Source organism: Erythrolamprus reginae, chromosome 2 (assembly GCF_031021105.1).
Source record: "Erythrolamprus reginae isolate rEryReg1 chromosome 2, rEryReg1.hap1, whole genome shotgun sequence".
Taxonomy (NCBI): Eukaryota; Metazoa; Chordata; class Lepidosauria; order Squamata; family Dipsadidae; genus Erythrolamprus; species Erythrolamprus reginae.
In genome coordinates, this window is record NC_091951.1 from 312,397,005 (window position 1) to 312,416,906 (window position 19,902).

Below are 19,902 nucleotides of genomic sequence, written 5' to 3' on the forward strand. Positions count from 1 at the left end.
TTATATCATAGCTTATATCGTGGCTTTCCCTGTTGCAATATAAAGAAATAACTTGGAATTTTGATGCTGTAGAACACTGAACATTGGCCTCCCAAGAAAACAATACTAGATGAAGTAAAATGAGCCAAGGTAGTACAGTGGATAGAGTGCAGTACTGCAGGCCACTAAAGTTGACTGCTAGATCTGCAGGTCAGCCGTTCAAATCTCATCACCGGTTCAAGGTTGATGCAATCTTTCATCTTTCCAAGGTGGGTAAAATGAGGACCCGTATTGTGGGGGCAATATGCTGGCTCTGTTAAAAAGTGCTATTGCTATCATGTTGTAAGCCGTCCTGAGTCTAAGGAGAAGGGCAGCATTAAAAAAATGAAATGAATAAATGAATGAATGAATGAATGGATGAATAAAAAAATAAATAAAAATTTAAAAAATAAAATCTAATTGTTCTCTGAAAGCATTAATAATAAAGCCAAAAGCCAAAGACAATCAGAAAAGAGGACAAAATAATACAAGGTAGCTAGATGTTATTGTTGATAAAAATTTACAAGAACTCAAAACAGTTATTAACCATAAAAATATCAGGTTAATCAGCAATGACTGAACAATAATGATTTATTATGCTGTAATATTGATTTATATATTAGTTTCCATTGTTTTTTGGATATAAACATTCAATAATGTGGACTTCAAATCAATAGCCCCTGTAAATGTTTAGGGGCTTTGTGGAATTTAAGGATAGATAGAATTATAACTTGAAAACGAAATATTTTATGAAAAGCAGCAGTCACTTCTCCTTAGTAGTAGCGCTAACATACTGCTATGGTACTGCTATTTCAAAATGCTCAGCATAATTTGCAAATTAAGTCAGTAAATAAGCATGGTAAGCAACAGAATGCTGACTTCCAGACACCAAATGCTTTAGTAATATTTAAATCATTACACAAAGGTCAGTTGTGATCTCTTATTTATTCCCATTTTATTTTGTTGTCTGAATTACTAGTCATAGAAGGCAAAATCAAACTTAAAAAGTGGCAAACACTAGTTCACTGCTTACTTGCCCAATTAACTCAGGCTTTTTCAGTTCACAAAATAAATTGTCATATAGTGGCAGGGTCATGTGTTACGCTAGTTTTACTTTGAAGATTTGTATGTCTTATATCAAGTACTAAGGCATAACAACTGCTACACACCGGACTGCAAAATCAAAACAAAGAGAAATAACAGAAATGTCAGAATTAATCTAAACTTTAAGTATACATTTTAATTTATTAAACACAGATTGAGGATTTTTTGCCAAGGCTTGAAAGGCCCCAGAAACATTTTAAGTTGTTTTGAATTTTAAACATGCTTTACTCTTTAGCAAATCATTGACATCATAAGATAGAGAGGACAAGAATGTTTCCTTTGACTATAGTAACCCCTAACCCCAAAAGAGAATTAGCTCTGTGGAGCATAGTATGCTTTTAAAGTGTTTTTTTTAAAAATTCAGTACTATATCATTTATAAATCCTTGAGCTGAATGAAATATTCCAAACCATAAATTTGGAATAGTTGGAAAAGAAAAGGGAATATACATTAGGGTATTTATTTCATATTGCTATATTTATTTCAAATTGGAACTACAATTTGAGTTATCTCCTCATGCTAATCAATAAAGAATCATAGTGGCTTGGTAAGAATGTAGTTACCTTAAATCTTTAAAAACAGGGAAATATATAATGCCCACTCATGAATAGAAGGATGGTTTGAATGTGCAATGCTTAATTAAAGCTATACTTAGGTTAGAAACAAGAGACATTTCTGCCTTTATTAGGAAGTTGCAGCAATCCTGGAAACGATGATTAAAGCATTAACATGTTTGAAAAGAAAACGCTGGGGAACTGAAGTCCACAGTGAGTAGATAATTCAGTGACCAGAAGCAGCACACCCAATTACTATGCAGTAGTTATAGATTTTTAAATGTTCATACCAGTGAAAATATAGTCAGTTTTTTAAAAAATGCAGTCATAAAAGCAGTGGTGGGCTACGAGCCGGAATGCTAAATTGCGCTCGCCGCTGCGGCTCGTAAGTCCTTGCGGGACCAGTGCGATTTTGCTGCTGCACCTGTGAAGGTAGCAAAATTGCACTCATGCTTCAGCAAGGTTTTACCTGCAGCTCCGTGCGCGATTTTGCTACCTCCACAGGTGCAGCAGCAAAATTGTGCTGGTCCTGCAAAAACTTACAATCCGCCGTGGTGAACAATTCAGCGTTCCGGCTCGTACCCCACCGCTACATAAAAGTATTATGAAAAGTGTTTGAAGAAAGTACAAGAGACAGTAGGAAGTAGCCTATAGCAGACCTAACACCAGAACATCAGAGGAGTGCCAACTATGATTGATAATTTCAGCTCAACCTGAAAAATATTTTGAAGAATAAACTCTCTTGCTTACCCAACACATTATGAAATATTGCAAGGTAATCATGATTGAATTCATACACAGTGCTAATTTATTTACGATAGCTTCATTTACCAAATAAATCATAGTTCACATAGCAAAACCAAATAAACCATATAATGACAGAGCTTTCACCACTAAATTATAATAACATCCATGCTTAGCAGAAAATTATGTTATTGTGACATTTATTATTCCCAATCCTGGTTCTAGTCATTTGGAATGATAATGCCTAACAGATTTTTACATACCTTGAGGTCATCTTTGGATGATCCCACTTATGAACTGCAGATGAGTTATAGGCAACAAGAAGAAGACTAGCCATAAAAAAAAGCTGTCAGTGCCTTGCCAGAGATAACAGAGTGCCTCCATCTATAGGGCCATTTAGATTTATTTTCCATCCAACTGTCATATCACATTAAGCCTGAAGTGTACCGTATATTCGAATATAGTGAAGGGACACTTTTATTTAAAAGAGAATACCATAATTCCTTTAGATAAAGGTAAAGTAAAATTAGATATGCTCTTGCAATCTCACATTTTATTATCTATGCTTTTAACAGGTGTCATAAGTTTGCTTTTTTATAGGTTATTCAGAAAGTTTTCGGTAATATGAAGTATCACTCCCAATTTTAGTGAAGCGAAAGAGCCATTAAATTAACTGAAACATTAAATTAAAAGAAACATCATCTAATTTAAACTGGATTAATGGTTCAGACTTAATACTTAGTAAGGCATTTGACAAAATAGATCACAGCCTAATTCTTGGTAAACTAGAACAACGTGGGATAGATAATACCCTCACTAAATGAATGCACAATTGGCTGATCAACCACACTCAGCATGTGGTTCTCATTGGAACATCTACATTGAGGGAAGAATGTGGTAGAGTACCTCAAAAGTTCTGTCACACGCTCAGTACTAATTAACATTTTCTTAAATGATCTGGATGGGGGGAGATAGAAGAGGAATTCATTAAATTTGCAGACACCAAGATGGGGGAAATAGACAACACTTTGGAAGATAAACTCAAGATTCAGAAGAATCTTGGTAGACTTGAGCATTGGACCCAATCCAACAAGGTGCAGTTCAATGGCGAGACAAAATCCTGCACTTAAGTACAAACACATAGGTTCAGTATAGACAGCCTCTGCTTAACAGTAGTTAGGTGAGAGGAATCTAAGAGTCCCAGTGGACCACCAATTAAGTATGAGCAAGCAGTGTGCCATGGGTACCAAAAATACTAATGCAGTCCAAAACTGCTTCAACTGAAGAATAGTAGCAAGATCATTGTAGTGATAGTACTGCTTATACTGCACTTGTGAAATTACACTACCAATACTGCATCTAGTCATGATACAAAAAAGATGCTTAGACCCTAGAAAGAGTACAGAGAAGTGTATAAGGGTTCTAGTCTAATTTAACAAAGAAAGGAATGGGGTGATATGATAGCAATCTTCCAGAACTTGAAGGGCTGTTATAGAGAAGAGGAGGTGAACCTATTCACCAAAGCACCCGAAGGAAGAACAAGAAATAACGAATGGAAGATCATTAAAGAGAAAGCCAACTGAATATTAAGGAGAAATTTCTTGACAATGACAGCAATTATTCAAAAGTTCTGGGTGCTCCATCCTTGGAGATTTTTCCAGGAGATATTAGACAATCATTTATTCGCAATCATGTAAGGTTTCCTGTTTGAGCAGAAGATTGGGCGCTTCCAATACTATTATTCTATGTTATTCTAATCAGTGCTATCAAAAGAGTTGCCAACATTTGGATGAATATCTTTTTTAAAAACTTTTAAAAACAGATAAGGAACTGATGAAATTTAACTGAACTGAACCATTAAAAGAAAAGAAGTATCTAAGTGATCTAAATAGAAAAATTAAAATGTTGTTTCTGGATTGTTAAAACATCATGAGCTTAATTTTCAAAGTTTTTGATAATCCTTATGTTTATATAGTTATATACTTATATTCTAAAATAAAAGCCTAATGTTATTTATTATTTATAAAAGGATCACCCTCCAGAGAACAAATAGTTCTTAATACAGAATAATGCTTGGTGCTATATTGGTGCTATAGAAAACTGTGTCTTAGGAAATCATATTTATACATTATGAATAAATGTTTGAAACATTTAACACTGTCTCCTGCCATTATAGGTTCAACAATAGCAGAACAGAGAAACAGTTGCATATTATGAAACATTTAGTCTACAATAAATTTACAATTCTTGATACAAAGAAGCACAATGTTTTCATTACAATGACCCATGGGACTAGTTTATTGGAGTCTTCTACACTTCTGTGCCTTTATTCTGTAATGTCAAATATCTGAGCAATAAATTGCCCTTCTAACTGTAGTTCATATACGCATATAATGTCAAGGCATTTAGTTATAATTAGAATATGATATTTTTGCCGTTATAGGAATATAAGTATAAATAATTCAAAGACACACTGACATACAATTTCTTATAGTACACAACAAACTGCAACATTATGCAAGGCATTATCAAACTTGATTTAGGTTACTTGAGCAGTAATCACAACCATTTTTCTGGTACATAAATGCTTACTTATTGAAAATAACCCATTACAAAAATAAGACTTCTATAAAGAGCCTCAAGTATTTTATGGCAAATTGTTCATAAATATTCAAACTAAAACATTGTTCTCCCTGAATATAAAGAGGGATACAAGAGGTCTCAAAAAGTAGAGAAAAGAGCATAGAGACAGGCTTTGTGCCTGATTTACTGCTACAGGATGACTACTTTAAGGGTCATCTGACTTCTTATTCCTTCTTGGAAAATCCAAGAAACAACTGTATATCTGAGCACAGAAGAAAACAATATTATTAAGTATTTCATATAAAAAGTATTAATTTTATGTTCATTAAAGCCATTATAAATATATAACAAAATCAGCCATTAAAATGGGAACTCTCAGGTTCCAGCAATAATATACACTTTAAAATATACCAATATTAAAAATTTATAATTTTATAAAATGATCACATCTGGCAAAAACATACTGGTTTCATCATAAAGACAAGTATACTTGTAGAAACATTTTCAAGATAGAATAATTATGCCAATATTCTAGTAATTAACAGCTTTTATATCTGAACTATGCAGCAAGAAACTTCTACTCCATTTAAATGCAATTTTTAAAAAATTACACAAAACTGTTAAGAATTCACTAGATTTACCAGTAATTCCAAAGAATATTAAATGTATCTGTAAAACAGAGATAATTCTTTAATCATAAATGCTAATGCTATTCCTTCCTTGCCTTAACTGTATTAAAGGTAACATTTCAGAACATAAAGTAATATTCTGTTTAAGTAAAGATGGAAAAACAACTTTTAATTAAATAAAGCTCTCTTAGAAGACTGCTAAATCATTGGCATAAAACACACTTGAACATTCTTTTAATAATGTAATGTTAACTGCTTTGGTAATGGTCAATAGAGCAATTCAGTTCATTACATTATAATATACTTGCCAGTTATATTAAAAGAGACTCATTAATGAAAAATACTAATTCAATTTCCAGTGGTAAGCTTGTGGCATTGGATACCCAGCCATGAATTACTGGAATCAAAGCACTATCCAAATCATTTAAGTAATGCTGTGGAAGAACCTGGCCTCCAGATCCCGCCTGATATTCCACCTAAAAGAAAAATACATTAGTAATTACTAATTTATTACTAACTTATAAATAATTATAATGAAATTACAGATACTGCAACATTTTAAAAACTTACCATATCGGCATCCATGGAGACTCTGAGGCCTATCTTATTCATTCCATTAGTTTTCAATGTTTTGAGATGCTTTCCAAGTGCAATATAAGAAGCCAATGCAATTTCTTTAGCAAGCTGATGAACACTGTTGTGTAGCTCACTAACCTTTGACAGGTAGAATACCTAAAATATTAATTTAAAAATTAAAACATTAATCACAATAGATTTCCCATCAAAACTAAATAAAACACAGCTTCTCTTGAGCAGTGCATTATATGTTCTAATCACTAGAAATAGACAACCAATAGAGATGAGATATATATTTAAACAGGATGACAATAGCAATAAAGGACCAACATCAGACAAAAACAGTTAATTTTCTATAATGAATTGATTTAAGATTCAACAGAGGAAATTATGAACTTTCTAATTGGCCCTCTTCACCTTGCGCTTTTATGGTACTGCATTTTGAAGCATCCCCAACTTCAATTATCACCTCTCCCATCCCTCAATAATCAGACTTACACTGCTATTAGTATAGTTTTTAAACATCCTTTTAATATTAGAGGTATAGCTACAATTGATACGGGAAAAATAAAGCAGTATTGAGAATTCAGTACCTAGACTTTAAATAAGGTGTATCCATCATTTACCCCTTTTATTTACCATTAAAGCACTCATATTTAGAATATAGAAATACTGTCTTTCTCAAGAAATCAACAAACAAAAATGTTCATAATACACAATAATCATTATAAGAATGATGGTGGCAGAATCATATGAAGAAACAAATGTGAAAAATCAATGTAAGGAACATAAATATAGGAGATGTTCAAATTATGAAGCCTTTTATTCTATTGGCACTGTATCAGAGTGAATAATGTCAACTTTAAAAAAGAAAAATGATTATACTAATTTACAGGAGAAAAAAAAATCAGATCTTGTTTGTCATCATCAAAATACCAAAGGCTAAAAGTTTAAACTTTTTAGATTTCATGTCCAGGTATTTTGGTTCTTTTGTGGGGTGAGGATGTAATGTAACTTTTTTCAGATGAGTGAGCACTATAAAAAAGCCTAAACAGAAACTTCCCAAATAAAACTGCTTAATTTAATGGACAAAATGAGAGTTGGGAATGCAGATGAAAGCAGCTGCATGCTTAATTCAGTATTCTTTCACATTCAGAGGATATTTAATATTCATTTAATTTGCAGAGGCTTTTCTTTAAAAGCAATGTTCACTTACTTCAGTACATTTTATAAGTTTTCCATCCACTTCAAAACATTCTTCTTGAACTATTTTTTCACTCTGTACTCCTTCCAAAGATTTCCCATCTATTGGGCTTGAAATTCTATGGTGCAAAGTTTAAATTACATTATTTGAACTAATCAGGCTATTCTGATACGCTCAGAATATCAGAAGTTAACTCCAAAAGAACTTACTCCAAGTGTGTCTCCCAAGACTTCTCATCTGCCCAACTAAAGCAAATAGGCATCTTTGGGCAGCACATATAAGCTGCTGAAGATGAATTACCACTTTAGTAAAACCGCTGAAGATATTATTTCATACAGTCCAATAAAAGTTAATGGTACACCACCTATATTTTACCAAGGAAATCCCATCGATAGATAATATACAGGTAGTGCTTGGTTATTGATAGCCTTATTTAGCAATTGCTTGAAGTTACTACAGACTGAAAAAGTAATTTTATGACTGTTCCTTGAACTTAGAACTGTTACTTTCCCTGCAGTCATGTACAGGTAATCCTCAAATTACAAGAGTTTGTTTGGTGATTGTTTGAAGTTACAATGGCAATGAAAAATGTGACTTATGACCATTCTTCAGTTATAACCTTTGCAGCATCCATGATCATGTGATCAAAATGTGGATGCTTGGCAGCTGGTTCATATTTATGACCATTGCATGTGTTTTTGCGTCCCAGAAGTTAAAATTGCAAGTTATGGTCATTTAATGTTCTTATTAAATGATTGTGGGTGATTTGCTTAACAACTGCAATAGAACTAATATCATAAGTCCAGCACTGCCATGTGATATTTTATTTAATGCACTTTTACATTATTAATAAGTGTTTTGGCCAGTTTCCTATCTTAGTATTAGCATTAGGATATCGACATTTTGCAGAAAAGTTTTAACACATATGATACTTCTGCTTAGTAGAATACACAATACATACCTCATGTTTGCTTTCTCATCATTTTCTATCCAACAAATATCCACATATTCTCGGAAATCTCCTGAATCCACTTTCCCACATGTAATTCGAAAGTCTTTTTTTTCACTCAGAGCTTGACGTAAGCCCTCCATAGTTTCTGGAGTGATCTGTACCATTATTCCATCTATGAAAAAATACAACCTTTTTAATAAACATAAAACCCAAGATATGGATTTTTTAATAAGTGTAATTGCATTCCTATTGTAGAGATTTACCACTGATAGCCGCAAGACTCACAATGAGTCTTGCATTTCAAATGATAGCATTTCAATCATTTTGAATAATGTCACGAGCAAAGATTATCAATAAAATATATAAAATGCAGAACTTTTGGAAAAAGAATATTTTTATATCATAGTTTGAAGCTTTTAATCCATATTTAATAGCATTTCAATCATGAAATATTAGGTTTATATGGTTTAATGTCAGACTCAACATCATCATCATTAAATTATATGATCATTTTGGAGGGGGAACTTCTTCTCCCTGTCTATGTCTATCTCTCTCTCTCACACACACACATATGCAAACAAAATGTATTTTCTGACCTGCAGTCAGTCTCTTTTGTTAACATTTCATCCAGCACTGCCACCTTATACATGCAAAAAGTTCAGTTCTGTTTCATTACATTAAACAATGTAATTTAATGCATTTAACCAATCTTTTGATTCTAGTAAGCACAATAATCCATACCTTCAACAATACTGGATTTAGCAAGAAACCCAGAAGATGTTTTTAGTGCTCCATTGAACACTACAAAACTTGCACCTGTAACTGAATAAACAATTCAGATTTAATTGTTCATCCTAAAACCAAATAACATAAGCATAATATTGCACAAAGAAAGCTACATTTGAAATTCTTTTGACTCTTAATTCTAACAAGTACATCACACTTCGATCAGATTATGCCTATGCAATTCAGAGTAAATAACAAATGCCACTAAATTAACTATTCTGAACATTGCCAAAGCTGAGACAAAGAGGAAATGATTTGCATGTAAAAAAGTCTACAAACCATAACATTCAGCAGCTATTATTTTAATCTATTGCAAATCCAGGAAATAAATTTTGACCGCAAATTACTCATTATACAACATTTTAATACCCTCAGCATTAAGTTTTGAAAGCTAATAAATACAATTTAAGACCAAGAAAATTTTTCCATGATAATGTACATGCATATTTAATATAAGAATACTTTCACTATTAAATGTACATAATTATAATTATAATAAGTATAATTAGAATCAGATAATACCTTTTATAACATACTGGGTATAGATTTTTCTTCAATTTTTTAAAAATGCGTCATACCACATCAGAAATTAGAAAAGAGAAACTCAATATTGCACAGCATGATACTTACTTTTCCTAGGATTTCCAGTGGCACTGTTCGCTTGTGTTTGATATATTCCATCCTCATTTTGTACACAAACTAAGTGGGAATCAGCTTGAGAATTAAAACTTGCTCCAATGCTGATAACATGTTCATTAGAAGTGTTTATTACTTTCATTATCTAGAAGACCAATATATATATTATATATTATTATTATTATATTACATTATATACAAACTCAACAAACTCATACTCAACCCAGACAAGACGGAGTGGCTGTGGGTCCTGCCTCCCAAGGACAATTCCATCTGTCCGTCCATTACCCTGGGGCGAGAATCACTGACCCCCTCAGAGAGGGTTCGCAACTTGGGCATCCTCCTCGATCAACAGCTCACTTTAGAGAAACATCTTTCAGCTGTGGCGAGGGGGGCGTTTGCCCAGGTTCGCCTGGTGCACCAGTTGCGACCCTAAATGGACCGGGAGTCACTACTGACAGTCACTCATGCCCTTATCACCTCAAGGCTCAACTACTGTAACGCTCTCTACATGGGGCTACCTTTGAAAAGTGTTCGGAAACTTCAGATCGTGCAGAATGCAGCTGCAAGAGCAATCATGGGCTTTCCTAAATATGCCCATGTTACTCCAACACTCCGCAGTCTGCATTGGTTGCCGATCAGTTTCCGGTCACAATTCAAAGTGTTGGTTATGACCTATAAAGCCCTTCATGGCACCGGACCAGATTACCTCAGGGACCGCCTTCTGCTGCACGAATCCCAGCGACCAGTTAGGTCCCACAGAGTGGGTCTTCTCCGGGTCCCGTCAACCAAACAATGTCATTTGGCGGGACCCAGAGGAAGAGCCTTCTCTGTGGCGGCCCCGACCCTCTGGAACCAACTCCCCCCAGAGATTAGAATTGCCCCCACCCTCCCTGCCTTTCGTAAACTGCTTAAAACCCACCTCTGCCACCAGGCATGGGGGAACTGAGATACACTCTCCCCCTAGGCCTTACAATTTTATGCATGGTATGTTTGTACGCATGATTGGTTTTTTTATATAATGGGTTTTTAACTGTTTTTTTAATATTGGATTTTGTTATTTACTGTTTACTGCTGTTGTTAGCCGCCCCGAGTCTGCGGAGAGGGGCGGCATACAAATCCAAATAATAAAAAATAATTTTAAAAAATGTTATGTTATGTTATAATCATATATCATATCATAATATATTGCTATGCTGTGGTATATTATGCTGTACTCCCAGTATACTAGTTGGAATTTCACAAATATTTATTGTTACTTTTCCTGACTGAACATGCTAAACACAAAATATTGATACAGTAACATTCACTTATATGTAACAATTTCAATCAAATAGCCTTTTCCTCATACTCATCCAGTCTTTTTTTAACACAACAGAATTCCTCCAAAACACTAATGCTGTTACTTCTCTCTTGTACAATATTGATTAGTGCCTACACTGCAAATCCCTTTTTCCAGACTTGCTGTGAGTGTATTGAAGGATTATTTGGTTTCCTTATATTATTAAATAATAAAATATTATTAATAGAACAAAAATAATATAGGCTAGATTTCCCCCCACCCACCCCCACTAATATGAAGCCCTCTTTACATTTTCACTTAATATATTTTTCGGACTATAAGACACACCTTAGTTTTTGGCGAAGAAAATAAGAAAAAAAGCTTATTGTGGGGTTGATGGCCTCCTTAAATATCCTCAATCAGCTTTTCCCAGAGGAGAACTTTAGCTACAGGTTCATTGATTGTGAGCTCTGTACCTTGCCTTTTCAGCCTGTGAAACCTTCGTTTCAAAGGCTTTTTTCTAGTCTGTGAAACCTCCATTTCAGAGGCATTTTTCCAGCCTCTGAAACCTCCATTTGAGTGGCTGGGCAGGGCTACACTAGATGTATAAGACACACCCAAATTTTCACCCTCTATTGGGGGGGGGGGGAGAGGGTGCGTCTTATACTCCGAAAAATATTGTAAATAAAATGTATATTATAAAATACAAAGTTTTCAATATTTTTGAAAGCAGAATAATTATTTGGCTAATAATATACTACATTTTATTTTATTCATTCTCCAAGGAATCATCATTCTTATCTATCCAAAGACCCTGAAAAAATATTACCCAGTGCAAATATGAGCCTATATTCTGTCTATTCAGAAAAGGCAGAAAATGCTAAAAGGAAAACTAAGGTTTTCCATAAATCTCTGGTATGTCTCCACTGGATCACTAACTTGCATGAAGGTCAATCCTAAAATAAATGTTCATAAGTATTGCAACAAGGATTAGCAATTTAATGTTTTGCTGCAAAAGAGCCACCCAGTTCAAATTCTATATATTTATGAAGCTGCTGATTCTTACATTTAGTACAAAGTCATTAATAGAAATTATACTTACATCATTATATTTCCTCAGAGGTATTTTAATGTAACTTTTACCCATTTCCATATGAATAAATAAATTATCTATTGTATGTAATGTATATTGATAGTTTCTAAGGTCCTGCAATGCAATAAAAATAGATTATTCTAGTTCTCTAATTTTGAATCACGTGAGCAATTCATTACTACTATTCATAATACAAAATAGTATTAATTTTTATATTATAAGCAGTTGTAATGAATTATCTACAAAATAAGATTAATTGTAATAAACTGGTTAGTTTCATAGCAATGATATATATAGTTCTAAGAATATTATCTTTGTTAACTACATTTAATTTTTTTCTTTCATGCATTTACTGAGTTTCCATAATTTTATTTCACTGATATTTAAACAGTGTTAGAATGTTTGTAATAGTGAGCTTCATCTATTTTCTTACATTGCTCTTTTAGTATAGAAGATACTAATGAAATACAAAAAATAGCATATACTGTACTTACAACAAGTAAATCCATGACTGTATGGCCTATTTTTCCAAACAATGGCTTTCTATGTCTGATACTTGCCAATGGAGTTGGATACACTAAGAAATTTAAAAAAAAACAAGAAATGCATAGTATTTACTTATTCTCTTTGAAAGTTTATACAAAAGACTTCGTATTTGCATTTAAACTGGATTAAATTGGATGGATGAAAAGCATATTTTAAACACCAGTCTTAAAGGCATCATAGCAAATAAAGTCCTTTTGAAAAAAAATGTTAATAGAAATATTCTTTTTTAATAATATAGTGAAGATAATTTACCCCCATATTCAGCTCCTAAAAGACCCTCGGTGGTGCAGTGATTAGAGTACAGTACTGCAAGCTACTTCTGATCACGGGCTGTCAGCAGTTTGGCAGATCGAATCTCAATAGGCTCAAGGTTGACTCAGCCTTCCATCCTTCCAAGGTCGGTAAAATGAGAACCCAGATTGTTGGGGGCAATATGGTTACTCTCTGTAAACCACTTAGAGAGGGCTGTCAAGCACTGTAAATCTAAATGCTATTATTATCTAAATGCTATAATGGCAGAAAGTAACACCATAATGCCCAAACCCTTTAGTGTTCTTTGAAAATAGAAAGCTTGAGAAACATAAAATTTAAACTATGGATCTATATAAGTCGTTCTGGGTCCTATTATCTAAATAATAATGATGATGATAATGATGATGATGATGATAATAATAATAATAATAATAATAATAATAATAATAATAATAATAAGTAGCATTACATATTATTTTCAATCTCTGATCTGGGCCGTTGAGCTCTAATTACTTTGCTCCAGTTGTTGGTATGACTGTGATGTGAATGAGTGTGTTTATATGGTTTTTATTTGGGTTTTTATAATTGGGCTTTAGAATTGGTGTGTGTGTGTGTTGTATTGCTGTTATATGTGGTGAGTCACCCTCAGTCTTCGGAGAAGGGCGGCATATACAGTCAGTCCAATAAATGATAGTAGTAAGAAATGGATAGGTCATTTAGACTAAGAGAAAATATCAAGCCACACAATTTATCTTTATATGAATATTCAATAGATTCAATATTTAATTCAATAAATACATTCAATAGTTTCAATATTTAAAATTGAAATAAATTTACCCCCATATTCAGCTCCTAATCTCAACATCAGGCGAATAGGAAAAACTTTTGCCCAAGGTACTTCCTGTTTGTGAATAAGAATGCCACATAAAAAGGGATTTGAAGGTAGCATGAGATCATCCAACTTCTGAAATGTGGGTGTAATGAACAGAAAACCACCATGCTCTTTGCTTCCAAGAAAATCTTCATTGAATGTAATATTTTCCAAATTTCCAATAAATCTCCCTGGGGACAAAAGAACACATGAAATCAAAGGTAACAGAAAAAGAGATGGGATTGAACCAAATTTCTGGTGCAAAAAGAAATAAGCAAAGGACAAGGAAATGTCTTTTGAAGGATATTTTTAATCTAATAGTGGAGAATATCTAGAAACTGATTTTCATAAAAGCAACAGTCTAATATCATCTACAATTTCCAATTTATTAGGTGGATGGATGAATAGATAGGTAGGTAGGTAGGTAGGTAGATAGATAGATGGAAATATAATTAAAAAGTGCTGAGTCAGCATCCCCTCCCATAACTTTGCTATGAATGAATTAAACCTCTCTCTACATATGAGACCGCCTTCTGCTGCACGAATCCCAGCGGCCAGTTAGGTTGCACAGAGTTGGCCTTCTCTGGGTCCCGTCAACTAAACAATGTCGGCTGGCCGGACCCCTTCTCTGTGGCGGCCCCGACCCTCTGGAACCAACTCCCTCCAGAGATTAGGACTGCCCCCACCCTCCTTGCCTTTCGTAAACTTCTTAAAACCCACCTCTGCCGTCAGGCATGGGGGAACTGAGACATCTCCCCTTGCCTATGCAGTTTCATGTATGGTATGCTTGTGTGTATGTTTCTTATATAATGGGGGTTTTAGGCTTTTAATGTAAAATTGTTTTTAGACTTAATATTAGATTTGTTATTACATATTGTTTTATCTCTGTTGTGAGCTGCCCCAAGTCTGCGGAGAGGGGCGGCATACAAATCTAATTAATAATAATAATAATAATAATAATAATAATAATAATAATAATAATAATAATAGAAATAGAACAAATGAAACAAAGATTTAAAATAGTCAAACATTCATTTTAACGCATATTATATTAGAAGTCTGGCAAAACTTCATACCTTTCATGGCATCTTTATATATGATGATAAATAAGTTGAATATTTCTTTAGGAACATCACTTTCATCTGCTAAACAATGTAGCAGTATGATAATTTCAGCTTGCCCCAAGCCATGCATTCCATTGGTCGAGAAATACCAGCATTTTTCTGAATTATCTAAATGACAAAAAAAAAAAGAACATTGAGCCTTTTTATCTACAGGTAGTCCCCGACTTACCAAAGTTTGTTTAATGAGTGTTCAAAATTGCAACAGTACTAAAAAAAGTGACATGATAATTTTTTACACTTATGACTATTGAAGCATCTCCAAGGTCATGTGGTTTACATTTGGATACTTGACAACTGGACTTACATTTATGTGTCCTTATATGCTTGGTGTCTTCTAACAAGTAAAGTCAATGGGGAAAATTGATTCACTTAACAACTGTGTTATTAATTTAACAACTGCAGTGATTCACTTAACAAATGTGCCATGCTAACTTAACAAATGTGACTGCTAGCCCTTATTTGAAACTGAGAAACTATAATTCAATGACTCCAAAGTCAATCACCTCAATTTATATGTAAAGAATCTTACTCAGGGATGATTCCCTAGATAACATGTTGAAAGAAATCTTCCAAATCTAAAAATATAATGAAAGAGTGCATTGTAGGACAAAACATTCTTTACCACATTGTGGTAAAGTTATTAAATTTCATAAATCTCATTTTAAAGGTTAAACATCTTATAATGAATTTAAAAACTTCAGATTATTGCATCTAAAAATTTTATTTGGATTTGATATTACTTGATTTTCTATACCACTATTTTTCCATTTAATTTAGCCTAATAAAACATTTGCTGGGGGTGGGGATCCTGCACTAATACTCAATTTAATACAAAATATTACCCTCCTATTTTATATCAATTAAGGTAATTAATTATAAAATAGAAATAACTGGAAAATAATTTTAAAAAAATTAGAACTGACCAGTCAATGTTCATTGTTCAGAGTTTACATTTGCAACTATAATTATAATATTTTACAAGGTTTTATAAGTTTTATGTGCTAATACTTACAATGTAATATCTTGACATTCACTAGTAAATTTGCATTTAGAATGAATGTCAATGGATTAGGTTCTTCAAGCAATAAGGTAACTTGCTCTTTAGAAGGATGTTCTTCTACTAAGGATTCTGAAGAAAATATGAAACAATAAAAAGACATATAATTATAATTCTAAATTCTGGGGGGGGGGATCTTTAATAACACAAACCACATTGAAGCAACTGATGCTTGGGATTGAATCCAAATTAATAAAGTGTGACTGAACTAAAGCTAAATCAAATTAATATTTCCTCTATTCAGATCCTTATAAAACATAGATATGTAAATACCTATTTCAGTGTTGGTAATGGTAAACACGTAACATTGTCTCTTGATGTTTACAATTTATGCAGTGAACACATTTATTTTAACTTAGCAAAAATTAAGTATATATTCAACAACAACCATAAGTGTGATGGCCTAATTCATAAGATACCATTAGGCCACACCGAGAGCTGTGACCATGTCCTTTGACAAACTCAATGCATACATTTATTTGTATTGGAAAGATAGTTATCTTGAATCCAGTTCAATGCAAGTTTTCAATTAAACATTACATTTCCCATTTAGTTGCTTAGCCCAGTGTTTCCCAGCCTTGGCAACTTGAAGATATTTGGACTTCAACTCCCAGAATTCCCCAGCCAGCAAATGCTGGCTGGGGAATTCTGGGAGTTGAAGTCCAAATATCTTCAAGTTGCCAAGGTTGGGAAACACTGGCTTAGCCAATCCATTTAAAGTAGCAATTACACTTTTAATTACTATAGCTTATCTAGACAATCTTTAAGATCGCTTCAGGTATGCTGCAATAACATAACCATGAAACTGGTAAGATATGGATAACTAGGAAGTCATCAACTTCTGAAGTCAAGCATGTACCAATCATTGTGGATGTTAGAGATAACTCTGGATTAGTCCTATCAAAATAAGAACAACCTCATGTAGTATATTCCCTATCCCACAGCATCTACTTTTGCCAGTTTTATATTTCAATTCATATATCCTAATCCAGTAGAAATGTATACTGACGTCCAAATTTGTCTTTTTGTTTCATTATAACTACAAAAAAATTACAGCAGAATACTAATTAATTTTAGTTCAAACCCAATTTGTAAACTCAAATCCTTAGCCTAGGAATATGTAAGTCTTACTGTATTTTGTATTACATATGTACATTAAATGTATATTATTTTTATCATCACTTTCATTTTCCACAGAAAGTAGTATTGTACAAAAGCAAAATAAATAATGCTGTATTAATATGATTTATTTTATAAGGGGTAGCATCTAATAAATAATAACAACAATAATAATAATGATGATGTTACACTTCTGAAGTGCAAAAATACTGAAAGGATAAGAAACAATCCTATTTTTCATAACACCTTAAAATAAAAGCAAGACATTACCTTTACCTTTTTCTCCCCTTGCAAGCAGAAGAGGTGGAAGTCCATCACCAGGAATAAGGCTGACTTCCTTACCAACACAGTTTTCGATATAACAAAGCATCCTATAATCTAATATACTAGTAGGGGTATCACTTGCTTGATCAGTTGCAGCAGTAGGAGGTTCCTTTGCAAGTTCAGAAACAGTAGGAACTTCAGTAACAGCTGCGGTCACAAAGTCAGAGTCACACAGCACTTCAGTTTGTGCAATACGAAGACAGTCAGAACCATGTGATAGGTCAACCTGCTCATTACTAGGCAATATGTCTTCATGTGGAACAGAAGTGGAATCCCTTGCAATCCCCGTTTCTTCAGCTACATGCATTTCATCTTTTGACTTGGTATCATTTTCAGAGACAGTTTCATTTGTTGGGCTTCCAACCTATAACAAAAAAAATCCATTAGATCTGACATGTACCTCAGTTCACTATTGCAAAATTTGTAGCAATACTTTAACTTTGGATTGAGAGCCTTTTCCAGGAAAACAAATGAGTAAAGAAATTAATAAAACAAAATAGGCAGCATTATCACACATACCAAAAACAATTAAATGCAGCGAAACAGAAACTATTGCTTTTTTATGTATTTGATTTATATAATTGCCCATTTTACTTGAATGATTCTGGGCAGTCTGTAATAAAACAAAAAATAAATAATATAAAACAAAAATAACAATACATAAAAGCTGGCACAATCTAAACCGTCATGTATACATCAAGCCCAAGTAGGGTCATAGAATCAAGCACAAAACCCAATTTTCAAGGCCCTAAGAAATTCCAACAGAGAGAGCATTGATCTAATCTCAGAGGCCATGCTGTTCCATATCAGAAAAAATTCTCCTCCTGGGCCCTGCAAGCCAACATTACCTAGCTGGTGATAACCAGAGCATGCGCTTCTTGCCAGATCAGAGAATGGGTAATTGGGAAAAGACAATCCTGTAAATAACACAGTACCAAGCCATGAAGGGATTAAAAGGTGACAACCAGCACCTTGAATTGAAGCTGGAAGCATACTGAAAGTGAATCCAGCTCATGTAGGAGTGATCATATATAGCAAATAACTGACACCAATGCTACATTTTGCACCAGCTGAAACTTCTGAATACTCCTCAAGGGCAGTCCCATATAAAATGTATTTATTTATTTTTTATTTATTAATTCAACTTCTATGCTGCCCATTGTGGTTAGCTCTGGGCCAGCTCCTGCAACGGGGAATTTGGATGTTGGCTTAGGAGAGTCCTCAGGTTCCCAGAGACTTGTCTTACTGCCATCAGCTTCTGACAGTGAGGATTCCTTGCAAAGGTCAGACGCTGGGGAAGAAGAAGTATCAGATAGAGAGATGGATGCAGCCAGCCCATTAGTTAATGACCCCATTAGTCGGTCATCGGACTCGGAGAAGGAGGATCGTGGATAGATGCCAGAATGCGTAGGCTCATGGCTAGAAGGGACCAACTGCACAGGTATCGTCGGAGACGATGGCTGAGGCAATTAGGCTAATGGGGTTGCTGATAAATTACCAGCGTTGCAGAGAGTGCATGTGGGAGTTTATCCGTTTGGAGAAGGATACTTCGCGGTTGCTTTGTTCCTGGACTTTCACAGACTTTTGGGGATTTCACAGCTAAGTAAATCTTGTGGACTCACTCAAAGAGGTTTGGTGGTGACACTCTCACAGCTGCTCTGTTTATTTTTGTCTCTCACAGCTTTCAAGGACTGTTATCTGTGTGTGAGCTAATTTGATCAATTTAAAGTGAGTGTGCACAGCTTCATTTTGGGTAAACTGCATTTCTGTTTACTTTATAACAGCGTTTGTGTTTGAATTTACATTTCTGACTTAATTGGAGCTCGTAATGTGAAGCCCGGCATAACACCACCCAATCCCAATGGTAAAATGCTTTGCAGTGGTTCAATTTGGAAGTCATATGGGAATAAATGACTTTAAGCAAGGCCCATTAATCTAGGAAATGCACAGCTGACATAATGCTCTATGCAAAGGCGTTCTGAGCCAGAGCTGCCACTTGGTCTATTTGATCAGTATATTTTCTGTATTAAAAAGACAAAACAGACTTATTTGCATGACACATTTATCAACTAACTAATTGTATTCAAAACCTACTTCAGATAAAGTAGGACTTGCAGGTTCCTGTGGGAATCGCCTGGACCCAGATGACAATTTTGTTGTGTCTGCAACTTCTCCATTAGGTAAAATTCCATCTGCAAACCAAACTCTTCTCTGGTCTTTAGGGAGCAATCCTGTAGGAGAAGAAACAAATGAGTACACCACAAATACTTGTTTAGCTAATATCAAAGTCACCTCCTTCTCTTCCCCACACAAAAAATTATTTAGAATCTATTAATAAATCTAATAAGCAGATAAAACAAAATGTGATTAATATACCCCAAACACTGGATTTCTGCAACTAATAATGTCAAGTACTCCTATATAATACTTTAAATACTATTTCAAGTT

The 19,902-nt window shown here is 34.0% G+C and overlaps 1 protein-coding gene across 3 annotated transcripts in view; it reads right to left on the reverse strand.

Annotated features, from left to right (window-relative positions):
• Positions 1–947: 947 nt before the first annotated feature.
• Positions 948–19,902, reverse strand: part of ZFYVE16 (zinc finger FYVE-type containing 16) — a 35,364-nt gene continuing 16,409 nt past the window's right edge. For 2 of the 3 annotated variants that reach the window (XM_070743091.1, XM_070743092.1), the window contains 13 exons: positions 19,549–19,685; positions 17,401–17,818; positions 15,967–16,083; positions 14,907–15,062; positions 13,797–14,021; positions 12,656–12,738; positions 12,171–12,275; positions 9,781–9,931; positions 9,106–9,186; positions 8,374–8,536; positions 7,425–7,530; positions 6,203–6,364; positions 948–6,108 (listed from right to left, as the gene is read on the reverse strand). In XM_070743091.1, coding sequence (XP_070599192.1) covers positions 5,944–6,108; positions 6,203–6,364; positions 7,425–7,530; positions 8,374–8,536; positions 9,106–9,186; positions 9,781–9,931; positions 12,171–12,275; positions 12,656–12,738; positions 13,797–14,021; positions 14,907–15,062; positions 15,967–16,083; positions 17,401–17,818; positions 19,549–19,685 — 2,069 coding nt within the window. In that variant the 3' untranslated portion in view covers positions 948–5,943. The remainder of the gene's footprint in view (positions 6,109–6,202; positions 6,365–7,424; positions 7,531–8,373; positions 8,537–9,105; positions 9,187–9,780; positions 9,932–12,170; positions 12,276–12,655; positions 12,739–13,796; positions 14,022–14,906; positions 15,063–15,966; positions 16,084–17,400; positions 17,819–19,548; positions 19,686–19,902) is intronic. The other variant, XM_070743093.1, reaches the window with a different exon arrangement.